Here is a 26033-nt window from a genome sequence, read left to right as displayed (position 1 = left end):
GTCTCCAGCGCCGCCGTTTTAAATGCTGCTGCTGAATTTTAACCACTGCATTAGATTGCAACCTCCATGCTGTTAACCACTGAGCCAAAATGAAATCGACCACTGCATTGAAATCAGAGTTGGCAGTTGTATGCGGACTTGAAGGAGTTGGTAATAGCAGTGCACCCGCGTTTCTTTAATGGGGTTTTTATTCTCTGTTTTCAGTTTTAATGGTGCCATTTTGATTTAAAGACCGCTTCTTAATAACGATGCACATTTTTATTGAAATATTTTCAATGTAACCTAAGAAGAAAATAACAATAAAGCCATCCGTTAGGAGTGGTTTCCTCAGAAACAAAATGTTCTGTCGCGTACTCCTATGATAATGCAGCGTGCTTGTTTTATTTATAAAGCAATCTTGTGTAAGAAGATAAGTGAGAAGATATTTCTTCATGTTTTGTGAACCTTTATTCATGGTTAAATATTGTAAAATGTGTTTATGTTTTATAGAAGAGGTCTTGCTGAGGAGAGATTTTCAGCTTTTGAATTTACATTTTGTAACTTTCTTTTGAATCTGCTTCACCAAGCATATGAAAAATGAGCCTACTTGCATGGTTGACCTCTTAGTCTTTTGAAATTCTTGTTTCTTATTAATAGGACTGGATCCCTCCCAATTCAGAGTCCATCACCATTACCATAAAGATGAGGAGAACGATGCCTTGCTTGGTGGCCCAGCTCAGCTCACTGATGAGGAGAAATACAGGGATTGTGAAAGATTCAAGTTTTGCTGCCCGAAATGTGGAACAGAAAATATTTATGACAATGTCTTTGATGGTTCGGTTAGTTTTTTGGGGTTTTTTGGTTTTTGTTTGTTTTTTTGTATTTTTTTTCCGTTTCATTTCTGTTCATTGGTGAGGGAGAAAAATACTTGTAGAGAGAACAGCTATTCAAATGGGATTTGTATGATGTAGGAGAAGATACCATATCGTTTCAGTCTTGCTATTTATAGCTTGGGAACCAAAATTTGCTGATAAAACAGTACTGAAATATTTTTCCCGTTTTTTGCATTTCAGCTGTGTCGTCTAGCAGAACATGTGAGATTATCTGGCTTCATTAATCTGTTTGCCCACAGCCGTGAATGATTGTTGCTGTAACTTTTAAAAGAATCCTTATCTTAACACCTTAGTAACTTCCAGTTCTCTATTTAATGAAACTTTCATATGGCAATGGCATTTTCTTATCCTAAATCATATTAATTGGAACAAAGTGTTTTTGAAACTTGTGTCTATCTTGCTGCATCCCACTTCCCTTCTTGACAGTAAGGTTTTTCTGTGTTATCTTTCCTTCTGTCTTTGCGTATTGAACATAAAAAGTCATAGGGGTACATTCTTGTTGAGAAGTTCTGCCAAAAAATGTATCTCTGACCTTGGATCACAACTTGAAATAGGGCCAAGTATTTAACTCTACAGCGATGTTATGCACGTATTAGTCATTGGCAAATTAGCGAGCTTCAAAGTAGTTGAAAACCTTGAAACTGAAAGCAAATAAATCTTTTATCTAAATTAAAAGTAATTATTTTAAGTTAATTTGGACAAACAGCAGATGTTTTGCATTTTTTTAATCAAAATAAAGCAGCCTTTGGAAGCAACTAAGAGGAAAAGACACACAAATCGAGTGATACTTTGTGAATCCTTGACTTTTGTTCATTACAGCTGTAAATAAGATAGTTAATTGCATGTAGGCTTGACAACTTGCAGATGGCCTAACAAAAGAAACTCCTAAACCAAACCAAGAACCCCCTCTCTCTTCCACCTGTAATTATTTAGTGTTAAGGGTGGGGGTTTAGCTAAGATGGCTCACAAAAGCTAAGTCTTGCCTGGAAAGAAAATTTTCTAAAAGTTGTATAACTGTGCAACCTACCGGGTTGTTCTTATTTTAATGAGAATAACAGCAACTTATTTTCAGCTGTTCATGCAGCACTTCCAGGTTCTGAAATTTTAATGTCAGGTGTTCAGAAGGTTTTGAAAGTCAGGGGAATGAGGTGGTATAAAACCATAAGAGCTGCTTTTGCACTTGGAGAAGATAAAGGATAAACATGTAATTCTTGTTTAGTGAAGTTTGTCTCTACAGCCCTGTTGGTAATTTCATAATTGGGATCTATAAGGTTGATTTCAATGTTCTGATAAGGGGGTTTGGGCAGAACCTTGGTGTCCCTGATAAAACAACAAACCTGTGTTGTTTGGAGGAAGATGGGGAAGTGTGATGGAGTTTTTTTACTCAACATCATTTTTTGAATGAGTAACTTTGTAGCAGGTGAAGAAGCATGTTCTCCAAAAAAACCCTCTCATTAAGAAGAAAATGGGAAAACTGTAGGTCAGAGAAATCTATATGGCTGTGGCAAACTGCAAGGGGAAGGAAGAAGGCCTATATATTAGGGGCCGCTTATGACTATTGTTTAAAAAATATGTATTATGTCTAAACTCCTGTGATAACTTCTGCTTCTATCATCTGTTGTCATGATGCATGCTGGTTTTACACTTCCATTTTCAGGGACGATTTCTTGAACCCAGCTTGCAAAGATGCAGTAAGACTGAATGTGAAGAGTCTCCTTTCAACCACGTGGTTCAAATGAACAACAAATTACTGTTGGATATTAGACGCTTCATCAGAAAATACTATCATGTAAGTATTCAGAAAATACTCTGCCATATGAAGTGAGTTTCCTAAGTAGTGCTAAGTTTAACGTCATGTTACTTTTGTTTTGTATAGTCCAAAGTAATAGCGTGCAACATCAAAACCCAACTTTATGAAAACAAAACAATCCATTAGTGATTTACAATACTAATTTAGAATGTTTGTTTTCTCAATTCAAACTCAAGTCAAGATAGTCAGATTCATTTAAATTTTTTGTAACTGTATCAGCATTATTACAGATGTAGTAGCTCTGTTTTCCAGATTTTTAGATGAAAAAGAGCAGAGCCTTGATTATTGTAATTCTTTTGAGAAAATCTATGAAGCCTATTAAATATGCAGATATCAGTTTCTCATGTAATTGAAATCTGATTCTCTTTTTCCAATCGAAATTCACGTATAGTGTGTTACATTGTGAAAAGGAAAAATGAATGTGCCTCTGCGAAAGTTCTCTGAAGGACAATAGGATGGGAAATACTATGAAACTTTCTTCATAAAGATTGGGAGGGGGAGAAAAGAGTAGAAAGATGGGTAGTTGGTTAATTTGATATAATTATTTTTTTTGAGGAGGCAGTGCAAGACATCCGAAATGCCAGCAGTCATGGCTGGCTTAGTATGGTGTTGTGGGAAAAAGAAAAAAGTGTAATATTTGAAATTCCCATCTTTGCACTTTGCACAAAGTGGTGACTGGTTAGGAAAAACAACATCATGATTTTTCAATTATATTGATATGTTTTGCATCTCTTATATGCTGGAAGCATCACATTTTGTGAAGTGTCAGCTAGCCATTGGTCCAGTTTTCATAGATCTTCTAATCCTATTGTCTGCCTGCCTTTTTTTGTTGTTCAGTGTTGCCTGTTTTCACAGCTCTCAGGGCAGACATCAGTTTTGAAGGTGTTCATAAGGTTTGATGCACTCAAAAACGTAAATTGTTTTTGAAAATTTGGACTGTAAATAAATGAGTGGTGTGTTCTCTTAAGTATTAAAAAATACTTTTGCAGACAGCAGCTATAATGCTAAGAATTATCATTGTAGTTTAATACTAAATGTGCATTTTGTGTTCTTTCTTCGGTGTTAGTTCTTACTGAAATTGCAGGTGTTTTCTAAGCTCTTTTTTTTGGAAATGTGATAATTTCTGAAAATATAAATACTTCTTTTGAAGGTCTTTGCATCAAAAGGAGCACAAAACTTTCTTTGAGTATTTAAATTCAGGCAGTATTTCAGAAGGTAGGATAGATTGTTCTTTTCTGTTGAAGTCTAAGGTGGATGACTTGGACAGGTGAAGTTAACAGAATGCAAGATCTCGCATTACTTTATTGCAAAGTCCAACTGGCTGTAAAATTATTGTTCAATTGATACTACTGTACATATTGTATTATACAATGTGTTATTAAATAATATGTCAAAGTAGTATGTTTACACAGATTGGGTCTGTATAAAAGTTACTTCTGATTAACTTTTTCATATTTAATGTATGTACATTATGATAGTACACAGTGCCACATGCTAAGTAATTTATAGCATACAAACCACTAGAAGACGTGTGCATAAGATGTGCAATAGTAAACTCCATGAATGAAGGAAGATACATTTAAGGGCAGGAATAAAATAAAAATTCTTATTACTAATAAGAACAAAAAGTGGTGTAATATTTTCCTCTGTTCTCCTTTTATTTTTAAGACCAAGCTGTGAAACAAACTGTGAAATGTTTCAATGTTGAACATTACAATTAGCTTACATTGTATTAAAGTCTATTAAGTATCTTATTACATGGTCTATAAGGTAATGAAGTGTCCTTCAAAAGGAATTAATTTGTCCTTGTAAGTAAAAGCTTTATAAACTCAGTTATATTTTTAGCACTGAGAATTTACTTTTAACCTAGTTAGCTATAATAATAAGGTTTAAATCTACTTTTTGACTGTGGAATACATTCAGACTCTGGAAATGCAAGTTTACTTTATTCTAAAACTAATTTCCAAATTGCACAATAATTTTCCTATTGTAAAAGGGCTTTCCATGGAGTTGGGCAAGTAAACTTTTTGTCCTGTTAGCTCTTAGAAAGTCAGATGCTGTGAGATTTAGTTTATTCCTTTCATCAAGTGCTTGTAGTGACCATATAACAGCTGGAGTTGAAATACATCAAATGGGTGCTAGCACTAATATATGTAATCCTATAAGCTATAAAGACAACCCAGAAGTAGTATGGCAAAGAACTGTCTGAGCAAAACATTCAAGGAAACTTTGAGATGCTTATTTAATGGTCTTCTATTGTAGTGGTAGCATCTGAAAGGCACAGAAATATCAGTTTTAAATAGACATATATCTAATACATATTTTTTAAAAATTTTTTTAGGTTTTACTGTTGTTTGTGTGTTGGTCAAGTGGTACATAAAACAAAACATAAAATGTGAAAATGAATATTGTAACCTTTAAAATAATGAGCTACGTTTTATGAAGACAGCTCTATTAAGAGACTTCTGGCCTGATACACAGCCCCATGAAATGAATAAGCTTGCTTTTTTCATTGAGCTTTGAATCAGATTGTTTTTTTGAAGTGTTTAAGAACATTGCATGTTGTTTCCTTTGGTCTATTGAAATGCTTTTACGTGTGGTTGTGTAAATTTAGGGGTTGGGTGAGCACCATCAAATTTAAAAGTGCAAAATCTGCTTGCCCTTTTTGGCACATAAAACTGAGACATTAATAAATACAATGGTGATATACTTCTTTCCTTTGACAAAATGCAGATGTAAGTGCATAAATATAAATATAATTTTGTAAGCCTTCTGTAATCCCATTGTTTTTGTACAGTACTCGCCTTAATATAAAATTTTCTGTTTCTGCAGTCATTTTTTCCATTAAGCATGGAAATGTTTTATATATCTTCCAAAACATATCCAACCATTGCTCCAGTATTTATGGGTTTCTTAATGGTATTAACAATATCAATTCTGATAGTCTTACTCCTAACTGTAAATATATTTTTTAAAATGACATGCAAAGATTTTATTTCTTTTCAGAAGTGCATTATTCTGTGAGAGGTTGATCCTGTTGTGTGCTTTTTTTTTTTAAATTCTGCTTCAGAAGAGCAAATAGATGAAAAGAGAGAGAAACGCTAGCTAATCTAAATTGGGAAATGAAGAGGGCTTTTTTAAGCATGAAAATTTCATCATCTTGTCAGCTGGCAGAATGCCTGCTGTGTGGATTCACAAAGGCTAAGAATTACACTTTCATGAAATTTTCCTCACTAACTGCCCTGGTTAATTTGAAAGATAACCCACTGTTCTAATTCATTCCTCAATTGGGCGGTGCAGGTTTTATCTTTGATCTGACAAAGCATTTGTGTTAATCGTTTTGGCCCTCTACTAGACACTCTTGGGATTGTGCTTTTACAATAAATGTGTCTGTGATAGCTCTTTAGTCTATTATACTTACAATAGATCCATAGAACTGGTAATTAATTCTGTACTGCTTTGGAAATGGGGAAGAATAGGTGTAGCTCTGTCAAGTGCTGCTGGGAAGTTTGTTTAGCTAGTTCGTTTTTGAAGTGTTACCCTCAGCCATCAGTGAAACATCCATGCTAGGGAATGGGTGAAAGCCGAAATGTGCAAGTATAAATGGAAAAACTGACCAACTGTTATGCATAAGGGGTTTGTAATTTCATTTATAGTAAGTGGATCTAATCATTATGATGGAAAACGTTTGTGTTTCCCACTATAATAGTGAAATGCTCATTTTTGAGCACTTGGTAAATAAATGCCAACTCTTAGGTCCCCTTTTAAAAATCCTGGTTAAAAGCAGTATTCAAATCCATAAATTAAAGCTTATTCAGTATCAGCTGTTCAGATGTTAGTTTTGTGAACTGAAAAGAACTCAATAAAAAACCTCAGCATACTGTATATGCCATTTGAGCAGTAGTAAAATTCATACTGAATTGGTTGGACTGGGAAACTGTTGTCCCTGAAGCAGCAGATTTTGGAATCTTGTTTTTCAATAGATACCTGTGGTATTATTAGTCATATATTTATAGACTAAAATCTATGCTCTTTATATGCTGTCTAGTTAATAGTGTATGGTATCTTTAGATATTTTTATGTTTTTCAAAATGCATAAAATGATGCAAACCTTAAATGGGTTTTTGAAAATATTGAAAAAATCTTGCTCCAACCTGTATTGCACTGTTTTTGTTTAGTGGTCTCTTTCTAGTGGAGCACTGTAACCAGCAGACAGAAGTGAGTTTGAAGGCTATTGAACAGCACTAAATAACCTCATACTGTTCAGCTGCAAAAATTCAGTGTTCAATAGCCCTCAAAATTTCTCATTTCTTACCTGTGGTGGGGTGGTCTACTGCTCGCACACTAGGTCGCAGTATAAAAGCATATTGGTACACTTTTCAAGATCTTTGAATTATATATATATATATATATGTGTGTGTGTGTGTATTGCTGTTCTGACTATTGTATATGTCTTCTAGGGTTTTGCAGTAGTATTTCGCGCACTTAAAAAGGTAAAAGATTTATAAACAAGATAATATTATGAGGCAATAACATTCACACAGGTTTGGGGATTGCACGGCATATTCACTTAAGAGAACAAAGATGACAGGGCTCGTTGTGAACCTGGAATCTCCCACACTGCAATCAAGTGTATTGCCAACAACCCACAGGTGTACACCACATGAACAGGTGAAAATATGATTGTAGATGATGGTGATGACTTTTGTAATCGTGTCCTTGCAACAGTCATGTCTTGAAAGCTTTTTGTGTTTGGTGGGTAGGTAGGGGTAAGAAGTTTCTTTGGAAGGAGAGAAAGGTGCTTAGTAGTGGCAATAGTACAATATTTTATTTATTGTTGAGCTAATAGTACTAGAACTATATGGGCATGTGATGAGGAGTAGGTGGGGCCAGAAAACAGAAAGAATCGTGACACCGGCTGATGTGGTGGGCACAATCAGATAGCTGGAATCTGCTGTCCAATTAACTCCAGTGATTATTTTGAGTTCTTCCTGTTTGTGTGGAAATGAGTTTCTGAGTCTTTTCCAAGTTTGAACTTGTTTCACTGTAATTTTGGTTTATACATACAGAAACTGAGACCTTGATTTTTAGTACTGAAAGCTTCCAAGTCAAGGCAGAATGGAAAGCGATCGGAGTGATTTCCATTCACGGTTTTCTGGAGACCTGAGAGAGGGAAGGGAGGCTGCCACTGGATTATCAAGAGTTTTTTCCTCCCCTCCACAGTAGCATTTTCTGATTCTTTCCTTGATTGGGGTTGACAAATGGGTTGTATTTGAAATCAAGTTTTGGTTGACCAGGAGGAAATTAGAAATATCTTGATTATTGAACAAAGCAGTCAGTATTCTGCTATCTGAAGGCATTATACATCTGTCTTTGCTGATTTAATTTATCGCCTAATAAAAGATAACCCTTTGGTCACCATGTGTACTGCATTTTGGGGATGAGAAAGCAGTTGTCACAGCATTCATAGCATCTCTTAACTGGAATTGATTCACTATTACTGCAACTTCTCCATGATCTGCCCTGTAAAGGAATTGTTTGTTTTAGGCTTACAGCATCAATATAATTTTTAGTGAAGTGTTTCAAAGTAATGATCAATACGCCTTTACAAAGGGTTTCACTCTCTTCATTGGATTTTACTAGCCATGACGGACATGTATCCGTCTCACTGATGGCTGAGTGTGACTCCCTGTGCTCCGAACTGTAGCTGCGGAGAATGAGTGAGCATCAGAAAAGGAGCAGTATCTGTTTACTGGTGATTCTTCCTAGTGGTTAGTCCACAGTCTGGTAGTTTCCCAGAGAAGACTTAATGACACTAGATATCTCTCAACTCCTTGTAGAAAAGGCTCCCCAGGCTGGCCACCACATGGAACATGTGCTAAGAAATGGGAATTGCTTCAGTAGAGTAAAACTAACTTTGTAATTTCCTCTGTAGGCAGAATACAGGAATGTAAGGGCTTGTTATCACAATAATTTGTCTGCTTAGGCTTATAAATGGCAGTATTGTGAAGATCATGTTACAGGAAGCATGCCCAGAGGTAAATATGGTCATGGTTATGATTGCCACCAAGTGTGTAATGTTTACCTAGGTGATTGAATCACTCGTCTAATAACAAGATGTTGCTGTCTTCAGAGGATTACAGAAAGCACTGGCTTTGAAGGTACTCTGCTGGAACTGATCTGTTGCCCCAGTCGAAGCAATGATGAATTTTGGCAACACTTAGAGAGCATGTTTGTGCTGCAGGATAGAGATGTGGTTGCAGCTCAGTGTATCTGATCTAGCTTTAAACTGACTACAGAGTACGTGACTTTGGTGTACCAGTAGCAGTATTTGTTATGAGTTTCTGTAGCCAAGAATTTAAAATTTTGGGCAAATCTGTGCAGCCTATGGAGAGGTCTGCCACAACTGCATTATTAATAGTGCCTGAGCAAGCTACTTTGAGAGTAAATGTGCCCTCCTTTGGACATCTGAGGCTGACAGAAGTGCTGTGGATGTTGTATAGCTTTGTAGGATTTGCTTCTTCTGAGACTATTTTAATAATGAATCATGAATCACAAGAGGATTTATGACAAATCACTGGTCTTGAAAGGATCAGCGGTTGTCTTTCTTCTTTTTACAATGGTTTTAGAGAGCCATTTTAAATCTGTTTAGATTTTTGTTATGTTCAATTTAAATTTTTTATGGAAAAGGATCTCACTAGTCTCTAATTAAAGACATTACAAGAAGCAGAAGTCCAGGTAAACTAATTAAGGCTTAAAGAAAGTTTTAGAAGTTCTCAAGGAATTTTGATACAGTTAATGCCTTATACTATTATATCTTGGAACAACAAATTATTGAAATACCAAACCAGATTAAGTCTGTTGTATTCTACAGAAACTTTTAATAGAGAGCGCATTATAGCCAGCTTGCTTGGGGATGACAGAAGTTGACAAGGTCTGTTGGCCTTGAATTCATGATGCTGGTTGATGTGTGTGTAACTGGCAGTGCTCACAGCACTCAAGCACCTTGTGTCCCTCGGCAGAACCGAGGTTAAAATCTGAAGGTGAAGAGACCACATTTGCACTGGACACAGTTACTTTCACAAGGATAAGTTTGTTTGACATTCATGACCGAAAGACTATGTGGTTATCAGAAATGTTTTCTTAGAAGTCACTAACAGTACAGAAATCCATGGTCCAGTGCTGACTTTAGGAAATGAACATTACTTGCATTAAGAATTTCTTTAAAAAAACTGAAGTGGATCCATCTGTGGTAATTCAAAGTTGAATGGACATATTAAAGACCAAAGTATGGAAAGTTTTATAATAATTGTAAGAAATCTAAATTACCTGTCCTGAAGTTTCATAGTCTTTATTATGAACCTGCTTTCAGTTCTAAAAGAAAGCTTGAAATAAATTTTGTAGTACTTGGGAAACTAAAATATTTTTTTAGTGAGGTGACAGCACATACACGGAAAACTTCATCTCTGTTTTCCTCAGAGTGCTTTTCCTTGGCATAGTGGGAATGCTTCTTGCATGTTTTTATTTTTTTCCTACCCTTAGATGTTAATAGAATTATTTTAATTTTCTGGTTTAAAGCAAGTAAAATGATCAAAAAATATTTCCAGTAGTGTTTATTCTCTGCTATATTTTTTGGTAAACTATTCTTAGAAAAATTAAATAAGGTGTTCCAGAACAGAAGTGCTTCCAATGTTCAACATTTCATCATATAGAAACTTTGTAGTTAGAAAGTTATTTCAAAAACATTCAACTTAATTTAAACAGCTGTGTGGTTCTTGATGTTAGTTAGTATTTGGTGCAGCAAGAGAAAATGGATGAATGCATTCAGGGATTGAATGGATCAAATGGGTAGTTCAGACCTTTCAGATTGGTTCCTGGAAGTAAGTCAATGAGCAATGAGTCTGGGCAGCACTATTTGGCTGAGCTCCTCTGCCTTTCTGTCTTCATTCATGTGCTTAGGGGTGGGGAAGGCAACCCCCTAGCTGAATGACACTTCTAGGGAATTACAAGTTTTTCTTTTACAGTAGCCAAGAGAAGTCTAAGCAGTACCAGAGATAATGCAAGAAATTTTCTATAAGATTTCCTATATCCTAGGAAACATCAGGGCCAATTCTAGCAGCCTGGGCCGTGTTAGAGTTGACATTCGTTGCTCTGCTTAACTCACGAAACTTGTACTTCTACAGGTTTAAGTTTTAAGAGCAACAGCTTTAAGAGCCAGTGAAGTTTTGGATTATCCGAGATTAAAAAGAGATGTTACTTCATTTTAAGTGAGAATGTTCACATCTGAAGGAAGAAATGGCAAAATAGCATTACATTAGGCATGGCTTCATAAAAGGGGTTTGCATTTGCTTCACTGTGTCCTGTTCAGAAGTCAAGGTCTTATAAGTGCAACACAATCTCTGTCCTCTACAGAGTGCCAGTATTTCCTTCAGTGGATATATGCAAGTGGATTTTTTTTTTTAATCCCCAGGCATTAGGAAAACAACTGCTTATATGCCTGCTTTAGTAGACAGTATGAGTGCAGAGCCTTGTTCCCGTGTGTTGTCAGATAGTAAAGCTGTGCTCCAAAACAGATGTATGTAGCATCCTGTGTGTAGGTCTCTGTAAAAAGTCCATGAAACTTATGAATCAGGTTGGCTGGATTTGTCTTCAGATTGTATTTCATTGTATGGTATCTACTGATGGACTTTACTCCTACGTTTTACTGAACATTAGTTACTTTATTACTTTTATTCCTGTGAACACTTTTTTGATATTGTCTGGGGTTTTTCTTTGTAAATTGAGCCTGGTGAGTTGATAACTGCTTGTGCTTTAGTCCCACGTATTCTGTGATGGTACACTTTTTAAAGGCCTTTTTAATTCTGAAGATGAAGCTCCCCTCCCTATTTCTGTGCCATGCTGAAGATTGTTGGTTCTTCAATCTGCCCACAGCAGCAACATCCTACAATGAGGGGGTAAGAGAGGGGAAGCTGTGTACTCCTGCTAAAACTGTGACAGCAAGTAAATGACAGTCTCTGTCACTTTCTTTTATTTGAAGAGTTTCACTATCCAGGTATGTTCAGCCTAGTAGATTGTGTTGGGCTTTGAATCCACAAATGTACAAGAGAGAAACATTTCTGATATTCCAAAGGTATACCAAGGTTCTACATTAAAATTAAGGCTGCAGAATTTGACAAGTAGATGCTTTCTTTTCCTTCTGAATGAAGTCACTACCTTTGTAAGTGACATCTGCAAGAGAGGCATCAAAATCCATGACTATCAGTAAAGATCTCCAGATAGAAATGTTTATGCAGTGACTGAAGTCTTTCCATCTAAAAATAAAAATCTCAGTTTCAGAATTGTAGCAGATACTCCCAATGTTTTGCATCTTTATCTTCAACCTCCTATGGAACAGTATAAACAAAATGCTTCTTTTTATCTTGTCTCTTTCCTTCCTGTATTGGTGGCTACAGTTCAGGTGTGGAAAACAAGGAAGTGTGAACTCCCAAATGAATTTCTTTAATTAATACAGACCTCGACAAGAAGATCACCACAGGGATTTATTTAACTGACATTTTTCTTGTGTTCTTTGTTCCTTTATTGCTTGTCACACCATCTTTGAAGATTATAGGTATGCACATGTAGGAGAGCATTTTTGTAATAATATGCTTTCCTTTCCTAATGAAAATACGGTTCATGTAGCAATGTTCTTCCTTTTACTATCATTTGATGGAAGTTCTTGTATTAATGCCTTCAGTTTGGATTATGTATATTTTTAATGTCTTTTTTAAGATGTTTGCATTAGCAACACTTAATTTCTGCACTCTGCTACACCAGTAAAGTGTTTATCATTGTGCATATTTTACAGTCGGTATGTCTTAATTATTGTTTAAATTTCTAGAATTTACTGGATTTGGAAGAATTATCTGCAAGGACGAAATAGGAGGTGGAGTCAAGTGGAAGTGTATCCTCATCAACTCTGCAGTCAGCCCCCATTCCTTTGAGTGCGAGGCAACCCAGCTGTGAGGATTGCTGGCCACACTCTCATCAGAGAGAGAAAGGGGGGGTAGGGGGTAGAGAGAGAAAATTAGCAAGACAAAATTCCTCTCTATCAATCCTGTCTTTACACAAATTCAGACTTCTGAGTTCCCATACGTGAGAGTGTAACTTAATTTCCAAATTACATGATGAAAGCACATCTGTCCCAAAATTAATACCTCTTGAGAATATCATAATTGTATATACTGAAAATAATTAGTATCTGTAATTTGCAAGTCATAAATGTCTAATTTTTAGCGAAGTTGTTTGTTTCCATTTAAGATAAATTCTCAATTTAATATCCAAAGCAACATTTGACTACACTACAAAGGGGCCAGAATTGTTTAAAAACAGAGAACCCCCTCATCCCCCAAAATACAAAGATGCAAAATGGCATATGCTGAATTCTGTTTCAGAATATAGCATTAGATTTCTGCAAGAACTTTGTAATTACTGTAATAATTTTTATTGGATAATACATATTTTTTCCTCAAACTGAGGCAATTCATGCTGGATGGTCTTGCAATAGAACTAACAGATACCAAGCTACCCATTGACCGCCTATCAAGCACAAAGATTGAATGTAGAACTTGAATTTGGTAGAATTTCTCTTTTGATGTATATGTGCAGGTATATAGATGTGTGTATGAACAATAACATGAAGATTAGTACAGCTATTTAGAAACATTGGATTGTTTTTCAGGAGTTCGTGAAATGTTAGTGATGCTTTTTCACATTACTCTTTAGTATTTGCATCTGTTTTTTTAGGTTAGTTTGAAGGAAACAATTAATCAAATTTCCCCTCCCTCCTGCTGCTTTCTGCCCCTCTTTTTCTTTCTGTGATAAGGGATCAGTGTTTACATTGTCTTGTTCCTTAAATGGGGCATCTTCTGGGTATCACCTTGTTAGGGTTTTGGTTTTTACCCCAATTAGTGAAATAGCAATAATGGACTAAATGGAATTGTGATATGGTCCTTGAGAGAGTTTCCTGGCTGATTAATCACAAGGCAGTTTTAGGATCGAACATCCCTGCTCCCTCCCCAACCCTTCAGTGAGACCGAAATACCTTGTAGGGACTTCATAATTAAAATTCTGTTTGATCTGACTTGTCTTTAGAGACTTCCCCGACAAGTGTGAATCAGGCATCTTTAGGCCTCAGAATTAACAAAATAGGCCTGTATTATCTGCCAAGATATGGTCAGGAATTACTCCAAAGTTTTATTTTCCACGTTTTCTGCCCGGTCCATTTGTGAAGGGTGTCCTGAGACCAATGACAAGATGCCATTCAGAAATCAGGTGTCATTCAGAAAAAAGCTTGAGTAGCAAATACCTGTTTGAAGATCATCTGAGATTGTAGTGAAAGTAAGGAAAATTATCAAAGAGTGATTACAAGCTTTCATAATGAAAAGTACATTTAGTTTCTATATAAATTAAACCAGTGCCTTTCTAGGCACAGATCTGTGCGTTAGAAGCCAGCGTCATAACCAAGGCTTAGTCTCATACTGATGGGGTCAGTGTGATTACGGGCCAGTTCGTTTTCCAGATAAACGACATCTAGGCAGATCTTTTTCCCTTCCCTTCTCTCTGCTCTCATCTTAATTGCAAGTAACTCTTAACTAAGAGTTTTTCCACTTTATCTGCTAGTGGTGAGCCACTAAACTGTCTGGAATGGATCAGGCATGATATCACACAAGCAGGCTGTTGAAAACTGTTTGAAAAGGAAAGACCTTCAGAGTCAGAAACAGAGGCAGCATGATATCCTTAAATAGGTTTGTGAAAGAAAATGCAAGATGTACCTCTCCCGCTATGTGGTAGTTTGTTCAGATAATTTCTTCTAGCAGATTCCATTAGTAGTTTTTAGGGTATTCCAACTATGTCTGAATAGCAATATTAACGATGGAGTTTTGCTTTTTATGTCTCTTAAGTGTTTTTGAACTCTGATGGCACCTTTCATTTTTGGAACTGATGTGTTAGAGCATTGTCCTGCTCATGGAAAGTGATGGAGTAGATGTTTGAAAAACCTCATTCCTAGTGGTTAGAAGTGTTATAAACTTTAAAATGTGCCCCCTGGTTTGCCCCTCATGTGAGGACTATCTCCTGAAAACTGGGGAATGAATAATCTGCCAGTCTACAAAGCACTGCAAGAATCTAGTCTTGATGCTGGAAGCATTAAGGCTGAATATCCATCCATCTTTACACAGATCCTGTAACTTTTTACATTTACAAAATCTAGGTGACAGCAGATGAGATAATTTCAGTTGCTGGTATTAATCTTCAATGATCTCCACCAGTGGTCTGAATGAAAATAGATACCGCCTGGAGTTATCCATACCCTTAAGTAATGATTATTTAATATAACGTCCTTCCTCCCCAGAGAAAATAGTCTTTGCTGTTAGCTTCCACTCACGTTTCTGAAATGGAAGCAAAACTGGCCCTGCCTGTGTGTTTCCTCCTTCGACATGCAAAGAGGTTGGCATTTAGTACTGATGGCACAGAGAAACTTTCTGGGCAGCAAAACATTGAGACTGAAATCACGGCACAGTAGAGATTTATTTTTTCCTCGTACTGAGGCTTTTCAGCTTCTGTTAGGGTTGTTCTTGTGAAATGAGCACTGAACACAGAAATGTACGGCATGAGGGAGAGCCTGAAGTGGGACAGAATTGTCCCAGCAGCAAGGAATTTGGGGGGAAGAGATGACAGCATTGGTTTGAGCTTAATCTGTTCACCTTATGTGAAGAGCTGAAGTCCAACAAGAAGTGTGAACTCTTCCTCTCCCTTGGCAGGGCAGTGGACAAGCGAGCCTGCGAACTCTGGAAGATGTCTTTGTACTCTCATCTTGTTGCTTTGGTTGAGCATTTAATACCTTCAGTTATGTCACAAGAGCGGTTAAAACCTCAGTTAAAATTAAATCCTTGAGTGAATCGCTACATTGCGGTTTATTTGGTTACAGAAAATGTGAGCCCACAGATAACAGCGGCCAGTTGATTGGGAGAGGAAAAAAAGCTCTGCTTGCTACCAGAGGAGAAGCCATTGGACTATCTTAATGTTTTACTAAAATGTTACTTTCATGTTCAGTACTTTGCAAATACTTCAGATACTTTGTTTGCAGGTGGTCTTAAAAGGGGTGCTAAAATAGTGATCTAATCTAAGGGTTAAAAAAATAACATTATGCTCCACTCTCTTGCCACCGCTTTATTATTTTAAGTATTTGACTTTGATACTAAAAGAACAAAAACCTACTGTGAGCTGTGGATTCATAGGAAATAAATGGCTTTTGCTGACACATCAGCTAAATTGGTTAGGAAAGAAGCCACACAAACTCTCCTTTTGGATTATAAAAGATGTTTTTAAAAAGTGATACACATTTAATGAGTGTGTCTGGCTTGACTTTTTGGGCAAAAGTCAGCTTCTTGTTGGACAAAGCTGTCTCGCCTTTATGAGATGCCAGCACAGACACAGTGGTAAACAAATTCCTTTATTCTTTATTTTGTTCTGTATTGTTGCTCTCCATACCGACTGCTTAGTAGAGATCTTCCATACCTTTCTGTTTCCAGAAGTATGTTATCAACAATAGCTGCCATCTCAACATACCCTTTTTTTTTTTCTGGTGACAAAATTATATATACTGAACTGCCTAAAAATCAACCATATTCTCAAACATTTAAGCATATCTAATAATAGTGTTTTATTATTATGGCTAACGCTTTTAAAAAAAGTTGAATTTTAAGACTTTTTTTCTGAGTAGGAGAGTGGTAAGCTAATTCTTCCAGCTACTCAGAGGGTTAGGAAGTTACTGCTAAGTTGTTAAACAGGAGAAAAATCTTCCAGAGTACATGACATCTACTTCATTGAAGTTGTGGTTAATACCAAGTTAGCTTTTATAGGAGGTGTTTTCTTACGGAAGAATTACTTTGTTGCATTACCTAAAGGAGACATGGTGGTGTTTCTTTTTAATTGTTTTGTTGTTTTTTTTAACCCAGCAACCGTTGTTTTTTTTAGAGCAAAGTGGTGTTAAAGCTATCAGATTATGAAAGCTCTGCTACTACTTCAGAGAGCCTTGAGCCATCCTCAGCATCTTTCACAAGAGGAAGAAAAGGATGCGCTTTCCTTGAACTTAACAGTTTGGGCCATTTTCTGTGATCTAGTAAATACAAATTGTATCCTGATTATCCATCTATGCCTATCAAGCATGTTTTAATGGATGGATGAATGAGTCAAATCCTATGCATGGAAATATACAAATATGGGTCTAATTATAAGGCTGCTAAATTTACACAAGGTCAGGTAAACAAGGCACTATGTAATGATTATTAATTGTTAATAATGCCTTTGACAAAACACATTTCTGCTCTGAGCACCTAACGTTTTTGCCTGTTTCGTTACATGAAACAGACAAATTGATCAGCTAATAGGAAAAAAAAAAAATAATTTTCCCCTATCTTTTCTTCTACCTCCCTTCCATAATTGCTTAATAATTATTTACCAGTAGTGAGAAGGGTACTGTTCTGAAAAATAAAAGTGCATTCAACAGTTATATATAAAAAATCCACAGTAAAAACTGAATACATTTATTAACATTTATTCATTGAATAAATTAATTAACAGGTAACTTTTTTCCTCGTAAGGTAGTACTAGAATCCTTGAAGCTCCTAGAAGCTGTTGTCCTATGTGATGAAAAAGAACAATTTTTTCTGCTTAAGAGTTATCCTTTGAAACTGTTTCTAATTTTTAAAAAGTGCTAAGTCTGTCCTGCCTTAACTCTGTTGCCCTTTCCTTCACCTTCATCCATGTACCTTTTAAACTTACCTTCCACTTTTCTCTTGTGTCTTTTGGTCCACTGTAAATGTTTGTCATTCACAGTGAATATGACAGATGAATATGAAGAAAAGGAGAGGAGAGAAACAAGGCTGAAATGTGAAATATGAGGTTTCCTTGTTAAATGAAACTAAACACAACATACAAATGCAAATTTACTTTCTTTGCTAGATGCATATGTTTATATTGGGTTTTAAAGTTCTGTGAACAAACTAAATTTGGACAGGAATGGTGAAAGGGATTGCAGGTAGAAAAAACCTATCTATAATGCATTTCATAGTTTTGCCTGAAATTTTTCTCTGCTTTGTAAGTACAGTCCTCTCCCATTGCAAACTCCAGCAGCCCTAACTTTCTTTCAGCACTACCACTTGCTTTCTGTAGTGCTGCCACAATCCTAAAATAACACATTCTGAAGACAAAACAAGTTTAAACCTCCTGAGGAATCAAACACATTTGGTTTAAATACTGAGAAAAAGTTCAGTCTTTCGTGCTGGTTAGGTCATTGCAGCCCAAAAACATAGACTAAGTGTCAACCTATGAACAAAGAAGTTTTATTTAATGAAGGGATTTGCCCTGTGTAGTATTGGTCTCTGATTTTAGCTGAATGCCTAATGATTCAAGGAACGACCTCAAAGACAATGTTTTTCAATAAAACATTTGTTAGGATATGCAGTTCCCTGTTAGTGGGTGACTTATCTGCTGAAACTGGAAGCATTCACACCTGCACAACTGTACAAGTCTACTGCACATACAGCTTTTGTACGGTGGCACTTGGTGGCAGGGAGTTTCAAAGGCTATTTGATAGTGTCTAAAATATTTCAATTTTTCACTGCTGTGGTTTTGTCATCTTTTGAGCTTCACTGAAATTCTATTTTGAATTGCAAAGAAAGGTAAACAAAATAAAAAGTTTAACATCAGTATACTTCATTGTCTGCATTTCTAGGCTTTCTTTTGTCAACTTCTGTTTTCATTGACTGTCTTTTGCACTCCTTTTATTCCTCTTTTGCCATGATAGTGGTGGCAAAACTAAGTGTCAGCAGGCACTGATGTTCACTGATGTGAACTGTGGTTTTGATGAGTACACAAAGGCTATAGCTATTTGTCAAGATCCTTTTCATCTTTTATGTTTCTCAATATCCATACATAGAATTGCTTAACATAGATTGTTTTTAGCACTGCAGATGTTCAAATGTATGGCAGGTACTCTATTAAACATGTTTCAACTCCTATTAATCCTGGGAATTTGTAATAAAAATCGTTCTTTCAACTAGTCAATTTACCTTTTTCATGATAGATGAATTTACTTTTTGTAACATGCTTGTGGTCCCTCTGAGGCTGTTCTTTATTTTTGAATGTTTGTAGAAAGTGATGTTATTTTACTATACCTGGTATGTTTATAACCACTGGAAAATTTATTGTATCATACTTTTTTTTTCTTTGTATTTATAGAGCTGGTTTTGTTGTTGTTCTTTGCATTAGCTGCTTCTATCTGGTTTTAGTGATGTACCCAGGATTGTAGACAGCAATTTAAGCGAGGCCTCTCTGCTGCCTTTATACAGAGAAATGATTACTTTTAGTCCTTTGTTCAGTTTTTTTTCTCTGCTGCTTTCTTCTCGTTCACTTTTCTTTTTGATTAGTGTATTATTTTAGCATAATTTTTGCCTTTCAGCATCAGTCTCTCACTGTGAGCTAACATTCATCATTCTTGCATCTCTCCTCCCTTCCTCCCCAATATCACCAGTATTATTGGCGCTGGTTTTTGTATTTATGCTCTTTTATAACTTTGTGTTTATCTGTTGCATTTCTGAATCTTTCCTATTTTCCACTCTTGTAAGAACTTCTTCCAATTTGTGTGTAACTGTCACCTAAACAGTTTCTACTGTTGATTGTTTTGGCTCTGCGCAGAAAACCTGGGTGGTAAACTGCCTCGTAAGCTTAGCAGAGGCTGAACTTTTCCATCTTCCAACACAAGGAGCTCTCAATTCTGATATGAATTATTTGTCTTTTCTCCTACGTCAGTGCTAAAGTAAGTTTGGATTCTTGCTACCACACTGAGTTTGTTTGGGTCAAGCTGACCTCCATGTGAGATCCCAGAAGACTGGTTGTTTCGGGTTTTTGCAGGCCTCTAATTCTGGGTTTTCTAATGTTGCTCTTCTATAACGTGGAACTAGTACCAGTAGGTAGATTCTATTAGCTTAGTTCTGTTACTTTCTGTACATTATTCAGGTGATCACTCTTCTCACTGGTTAAAAAAGTACCTATGAATGTTCACATATCCCGAAGGCTGTTTGGTAATTCAGAATTATTCTTTATTTTACAACTGTGGTACTACAAACAAAAGAAAGTGTGGCTACATAATTTGATCACTTGGACCACACTTGGGGCAATTTCGGCCACTGGTTGGATTTGGAGCTTGAGAGGATTTTTTCTTTTTTAACTAATTTCAGTAAGGGTATATAGTGCATTGTTACTGATATATTTTTATTTTATTTCCCTTCAACTTTTATGCATATTGATAAGTTTAGTCTGTTTTGCAAATACTTACTAATGCTATAATACGTTTTCCCATATCTCCCTTCTCAAATTTTTACTGTTATTGATTGAAGATTCAATTGAGAAATGTGTTTAGAACCCTGCTTTCTGTGGTAATCATAGAAGTCAGTGGGAAGACAAGAAAATTGTATTGAAAGAAATTGTGTGCGTGTGTGTTTTGTGTTTCAGCATAGATTATCTCTGCCAAAATAATAGCTGTCATTTTGTTCTTGTTATATTAGTGGCCTGTAGCTTACTACTACCCTTTTTGCCGTGCTTTTGTCCATTCGTCTGATTGTGAGTAGAAAAATTTTGTGAAGGGCCATAATTTGGGGGCTTTATTATGCTAATAAAATCAATATTTTGTTATCTGTTTAAATTAAATATTCCAAGATGGTGACCCCACTCCACCCTAGTATCAAAGCTGCAGACCTTAACATTCAGTGACTTTGAAACTTGAGTTCTGTTTAGAATTTCATGTCATGCCTGTCGCAGGGGAAAAAGATGGAAAATGTATACGCTGAGCCTATAGGACTTCCTGCAGTGCTTATTAATCCTTTATGGATCATTTGAAATGTTTCTAGTTTATTTAAGCTTTGCTGCCTGTATCAGATTGTTCCTGCAAAAAATAGAGAAAGTGATCATGCTTTGAATTTTTAAAAATGATCTCACTTTCAAGCAAAAGCACTTTTATGCTCCATTAGAGCTGAATTTGCCAAACTCTTACATCGTATTAACACAAGCTTTACTGGATAGATAAACGTGTTGTTCAAAGACTGACTAGAACTTTACCAAACTGCATATTAAGATTTTGTCCTCTTGCAGTTTTTGTCTTGAATATTTTCTTCATGCAAATGGGCGGAGAGGCAGAATTATTTCATTAAGAAACTGTGCAGCATAGTTTTAATCTCTTAGGACAGAAAATAGGGAAATCAAATTTAGTAGTTCAGTATAAGACTAGAGAGTCTGGTAAGACTGCTAAGGGTGGCATCCTTCTTTTGTGGACAAGTATTCAAAGTTTATATACATAATTGGGGCTCTGCTTTGTATGTTTTGGTGCTGTTTTTAAAATAGGTGATAGAGTTTTAGCATAAATGCATTATGATTTTTAGCTTGTAAGACAAAAAACAAACCTCTGGATCCACAGGCAGCAGATGAAAACTCTGGGTAAACTTATCCTGGTGGCAAATTAAGCAGTAGTGTGCAAATGGAGTCCACCAGCACAGGGGTGAGTTTGCCATTGAATTCACTGCACTTCACAGGCATACAGAGACCTGCAGGTCCCTTTGTAGGAAGGTTTGTCTGAAGGTTGAAATATCCATGTTTTCTATTTTCTGGGATCCCTTCCTCTCAAAATATATTTTCCGTTGTCTAATTAGTAATTGTATTTACAGGTGGTTGTGTTGTCTTGTAAGAACTACTTCTGGGGAACTTTTGAATTGTTGTGTGTGCTAGTTAGGCCAAGTTCTTTATGATCATGTAGGTATACTATCTCTTAGTTTTACTGTTTCCATAATATTTCAATATGCTCTCTGCTCAGAATTATGTTTTTCAGGCATGGGTTATATGAACTTTCTGCCTTAAAAATCAGTAACTTCACAGCAAAATGGAAAATTGTTTGTTGTTAGTCTCTAGGAAGTCTCTTGTAAGAAGTCACATTCAATACTGGAACCTTATTTCTTCTGTTTCTGTTATTTCATGCGTTTTATAACATAGGAGTATAGATTAATATCAATATGCAGTAAAAACACCTTTTATATGTTTATATGCTTGTACAAAATGCTTATTAGCATAGTAACTTAGGGAAGTCTATTAGGTTAGTATATTTCTTTAAATGTTTCTAAAACATACATAAAGTATTCTCCAGGTATTACACCAGAAAATTTAAGTGTCTGTTTTTTTTGAGGAGGCACAGACTTCTTGAGTGCCCGTGCCAGGACATTCTGTGTGTGCGATCATTATTCCATTAGAAAAACAAAACTCAAAACCAGACTGAAAAAAAAGGAAGCAAAATTATTTGGAATATCGGCTTAAACTTTCAGACATTTTGTTTTTCTGTGTGTGTGTGATCTGACTTGAATTTTAGTCAAAGGAAATTCAGAAAAGGAAAATGTAGTTTTTATATATATGTATGTGTATATGTGTTGCATATGTAAATATATATATATATAGCACATATGTATCTGATGGAATTTGGGAAACAATTGGATTTTTTTTTCCTGAAAAAGTAGACTAAATAATCTGAATTGTTCATAGTGTTTGCTTTTAATCTTCTGTCTCACTTTTCCCATCTTCTGACCTTTCTCATTTGTCTCTATTGCTGTCGTCTTGAGTTTTGATAAGTTAATAATGCCTGAGTTGTGCTAAAGCTAATTTAAAAGAAAAAAACCCTTCAAAACACTCTAATATGAGTGAAAGTGTTGTCACATGTTATAGAAGTTCCTGGCTTAGAATTAACATGTCTAGTTTAAGATAGGTATTTGAGGAGGGAAAGATTTAATTCATAAAGATCAGAGGTAACTAATTGGAGAAGTCAGGGTAAATTATTCAGGTTAAAAATACTGGATTATAGGGGTTTGTCGTAGACATCTTCATTTTGCTGCTGATTACTCTTTCTAAAGATAATGGACTTCACTGAGTCATACATCAGCCTCTACAAACGGTGTAGCAGTCTTTCCTGTAGTACTCATGCAACTGTATTGGCCTAAGGTGGAACTTGATCTTGCATATTTCTTGTCACGCAGGATGAGAAAAGAGGTTCTACCAAACTTTCTCCGTGTTCTCCTGCGTTACATCTGTTAAGAAACGCATGCCAACCAGCCCAAAGGACTTGCTGCTGATAATATGGGATGGGGTAGGAGAGGCAAAAGAGGGATGAATTGCATTCAGGGGTTTTTTGTTTTTTTTTTTTTCATTGGGGGTTTTCACCTTCCCAACCATATCGCCTAATGATATCTGCCTTTGATGGATTGGGTGATGTTTTCTTTTAATAAATTAACGTGTTTGCCAAGAGCATCTTCAGCTGTCATATGGAGCCTTAATGTTTTTGTTTTGTTTCTCCCAGGCCCAAATATTTGGAAGTTGTGAACTATTTTGTGATAACATTAATCAAGTTTGTTTTTCTCTTAAGTAGTTCTGCTGGCATTCAGAGTGTCTTGCATTAACTCCTGTTAGTACTCACCTGTGACAGCAATAGTCATAAGTTAATCCTCAAAAAGCTGGAGACCATTCTTATGACTGGATTCAGTGTTTCTCAGGCAGCATATACTGCTGTCCTGCAGCTGGTCAATGGGAATTCATCAGCACGGAACCTCTGCAGTGCCATAATCAACTAACATTCGTTGAAATGAATTTTGAAGGGAAAGATTTTGTTTCCTTTTCCTTTATCCTAGAGCTCTCCTGAGAGTGACTTACTCTAAGCAGCAAACATCAAGTAGCTCTGACTACTTCAGAATGAATTACAGTCAGTTCTGAAGGATGTGGAGAATTGGATAAACATTGGGAATCATTTTGGGGGTTTTGCTGATATCAGCCTCAACTAACCGCTATGGCCACCTATTCATTAATTTTAACAGCTAGCTTAGTATGAAAACAAAAATTCATTACTTGCATCCTTTCCACATCTAAAATAATTTCCAAACTAATTATCACAGAATTATAGAGGAATTCAGGGTGAAAGGGGCATCAGGAGGTTGCCTGGGGGAGTTCTTCGCTTCAGAGAGGGCTATCTTTGAAATGAAATCCAGCTTCAGAGTTGCTCAGGACCTTGTCCAGCCATGTTTTGCCTCACATCCTTGGTCTGGCCCTCCTGAAGATGTAGCTGTCTGTCACAGCACTGCATCATGCACTGCCCCATGTGCCACATCTCTGCAGTCACCACGAGGTCACAGGTTTCTAAAACTCTGCACAGTCTTCGAGTTCTTCTTGCTTAGCCCCTGTGCTCCATGTCTTTGAGCAGGGGCACTTAAAATGGGCTCTGAATTGTGCTGCATTCAAGGAGAATATGGAAGCTTCCCCATCATGCTGTCCCCTGGGTGTTTTGTCACTGCTACTTGTACTGTGACTGCTCTCCAGGCTTTGGTCACCATCTCACAAAGATCTAGCTTAAAGTCAGCCTCATTAGGTTAGCAAGCCTGATGGAAAAGGTGCTATTCCCCTACTTTGGCAGATGGATCTTACCACTTCCCACCCTGTTACTGAGGAGAGGCAAAGGATAGGTTCCCTTGACCTGCTGGTAACACTCTGCCTTAGGCAGCTGAGGAGGCTGTTGGCCTTCTCTGCTACAATGACATGTTGCTAACTCATGTTCAGTTTGGTATCCACCAGTTTTGTGTCATCAGCAAAACTTGCTGAGGGTACACTGCCCCATCATCCAGATCGTTGATGAAGATGTTAAACAGGACTGGACCCCTGGGCTACACTGCTACTTACTGGCCTCCAACTAGACTTTGTGCCACCCTCTGGGCCTGGGTGTTGAGCCAGTTTTAGATCCAACAAGTTTTTCCTACCACTGACTCATATTCTCTAGGTTTAAGTTAACTTGTGCCACTTATGCTTTTCTCCCGTGAATATACTTAGACATTTTCATCGAGTCAACTCTCAGTCTTCTTTTTTGATAGCAAGAGATGGCTCTTCAAGGTCTGTTGCTGTTATGCCTTTCTTTTTTCAAGGCCTTGAAGCATTGTTTACGGCTCTTCAGTGTACCAGTTAGTTTTCTCTTTTCTTTAGCTATTGGCACCAGGACTGCATGTGCTCCAGTATCTCTCTCACCAGTATCTGTGAAGAAATTCACCTCGGTACTCATACACAGTTCTTCAGTATTTAATTGCCACATTTTGCTATGTCTGCCTTTAAAGCTTATGTTGAATAACTTATCTATCATGACTCCTTTTCAGCTGATAATTCATGGCACACGGTATCCCCATTCTGTAGGTGTGAACTCTAGTCTTTATTCCCAGTGTGTCATTTTGTTTCGCTGTACTAACGTGTATTTTGTTTTCAATGAGCACAGTTTACCAAACCAATTTCCTCACGCTTATCATTATTTGCTGCTCTGCTTTTGTCATCTGTACATTTTATCTGAATTGATTTCTCTCTTCTGCTAATCACTGATGTAAATTTTCAAGAGTGTGACTGTAACCCTTTTTTTGTGATACACCACCAGAATCCCTCTCTATCCCATATTGACAAATGCTTACTTGACTGCCATCACTTTGTGTCTCACAGACGATTGATTTTTTTTTGAGACACTTCAACTTTGCACCTCTTAATCCATTTCTCATGTACTTTATTAACACTGTGCAATGCTAATTCTATTGCAATGTCCTTTGGAGGTAAATAAAATGCTGTTCAAGAGATTAATTATAGTACATCTGCCTTTCTCAGCCATACTTGTAATCTTATGAAAAAAATGGACTGTCATGCTTGGTTGAGGCTGTTTTGTATGAAAACATGTTGGCTGATGCTAATTACATTCCTGTTTTTAAATTTTTGATCGGTATCTGATGCATACGAAGAGTTACATGGATCATTCTGGTTTGCTTGTATAACTATTTTAATGAAAATTAGCATTTTGGTAAATACATGTGTCTCAGTCTTTTGAGGTAGCTTCGAGTGTTGAGAAGTCCAGCAAGTAACGGATCTTCTTGGCTCTAATAATACAGTGAAGTTCAAGCATTTGTTATATGAATATACTGAATTTTGAAGGCCTATTAAGTATTTTATTACTAACAAACCAGAAGATAGTTTTTAATCTTTTTGCTACTAGACTGTATTGTGCTTTTCCAAAATACAGGAAGAAGTTACACTTCTGTTTTTTTGTGCTGTAAACAATTCTGTTTTTTTCATCACTTTGACTCAGCTCTATATTCTTAGTTAATACCTGTCTTAATTTTTCTTGTCAGTGTTCTCCTTCAGAAAACTTTTGATATATGTCAGCAGTTGTCTGCTTTCAGTCTCCATTTCTTACACATCTGTTTTATGCATTC

General features: G+C 36.4%; 1 protein-coding gene across 4 annotated transcripts in view; it reads left to right on the top strand.

Moving 5' to 3' along the window:
- The window catches only part of POLA1 (DNA polymerase alpha 1, catalytic subunit), a 209440-nt gene that overhangs the window by 97926 nt on the left and 85481 nt on the right, over nucleotides 1–26033 (top strand). For all 4 annotated transcript variants that reach the window (XM_065070777.1, XM_065070769.1, XM_065070753.1 and 1 more), the window contains exons 33-34: nucleotides 637–818; nucleotides 2530–2661. In XM_065070777.1, the coding sequence (XP_064926849.1) occupies nucleotides 637–818; nucleotides 2530–2661 (314 nt within the window). The remainder of the gene's footprint in view (nucleotides 1–636; nucleotides 819–2529; nucleotides 2662–26033) is intronic.

The sequence above is a fragment of the Columba livia genome, chromosome 1 (assembly GCF_036013475.1).
Source record: "Columba livia isolate bColLiv1 breed racing homer chromosome 1, bColLiv1.pat.W.v2, whole genome shotgun sequence".
Classification (NCBI taxonomy): Eukaryota; Metazoa; Chordata; class Aves; order Columbiformes; family Columbidae; genus Columba; species Columba livia.
The sequence above is the reverse complement of the archived record's forward strand: the minus strand, read 5'-3'. Positions and strand labels throughout refer to the sequence as shown.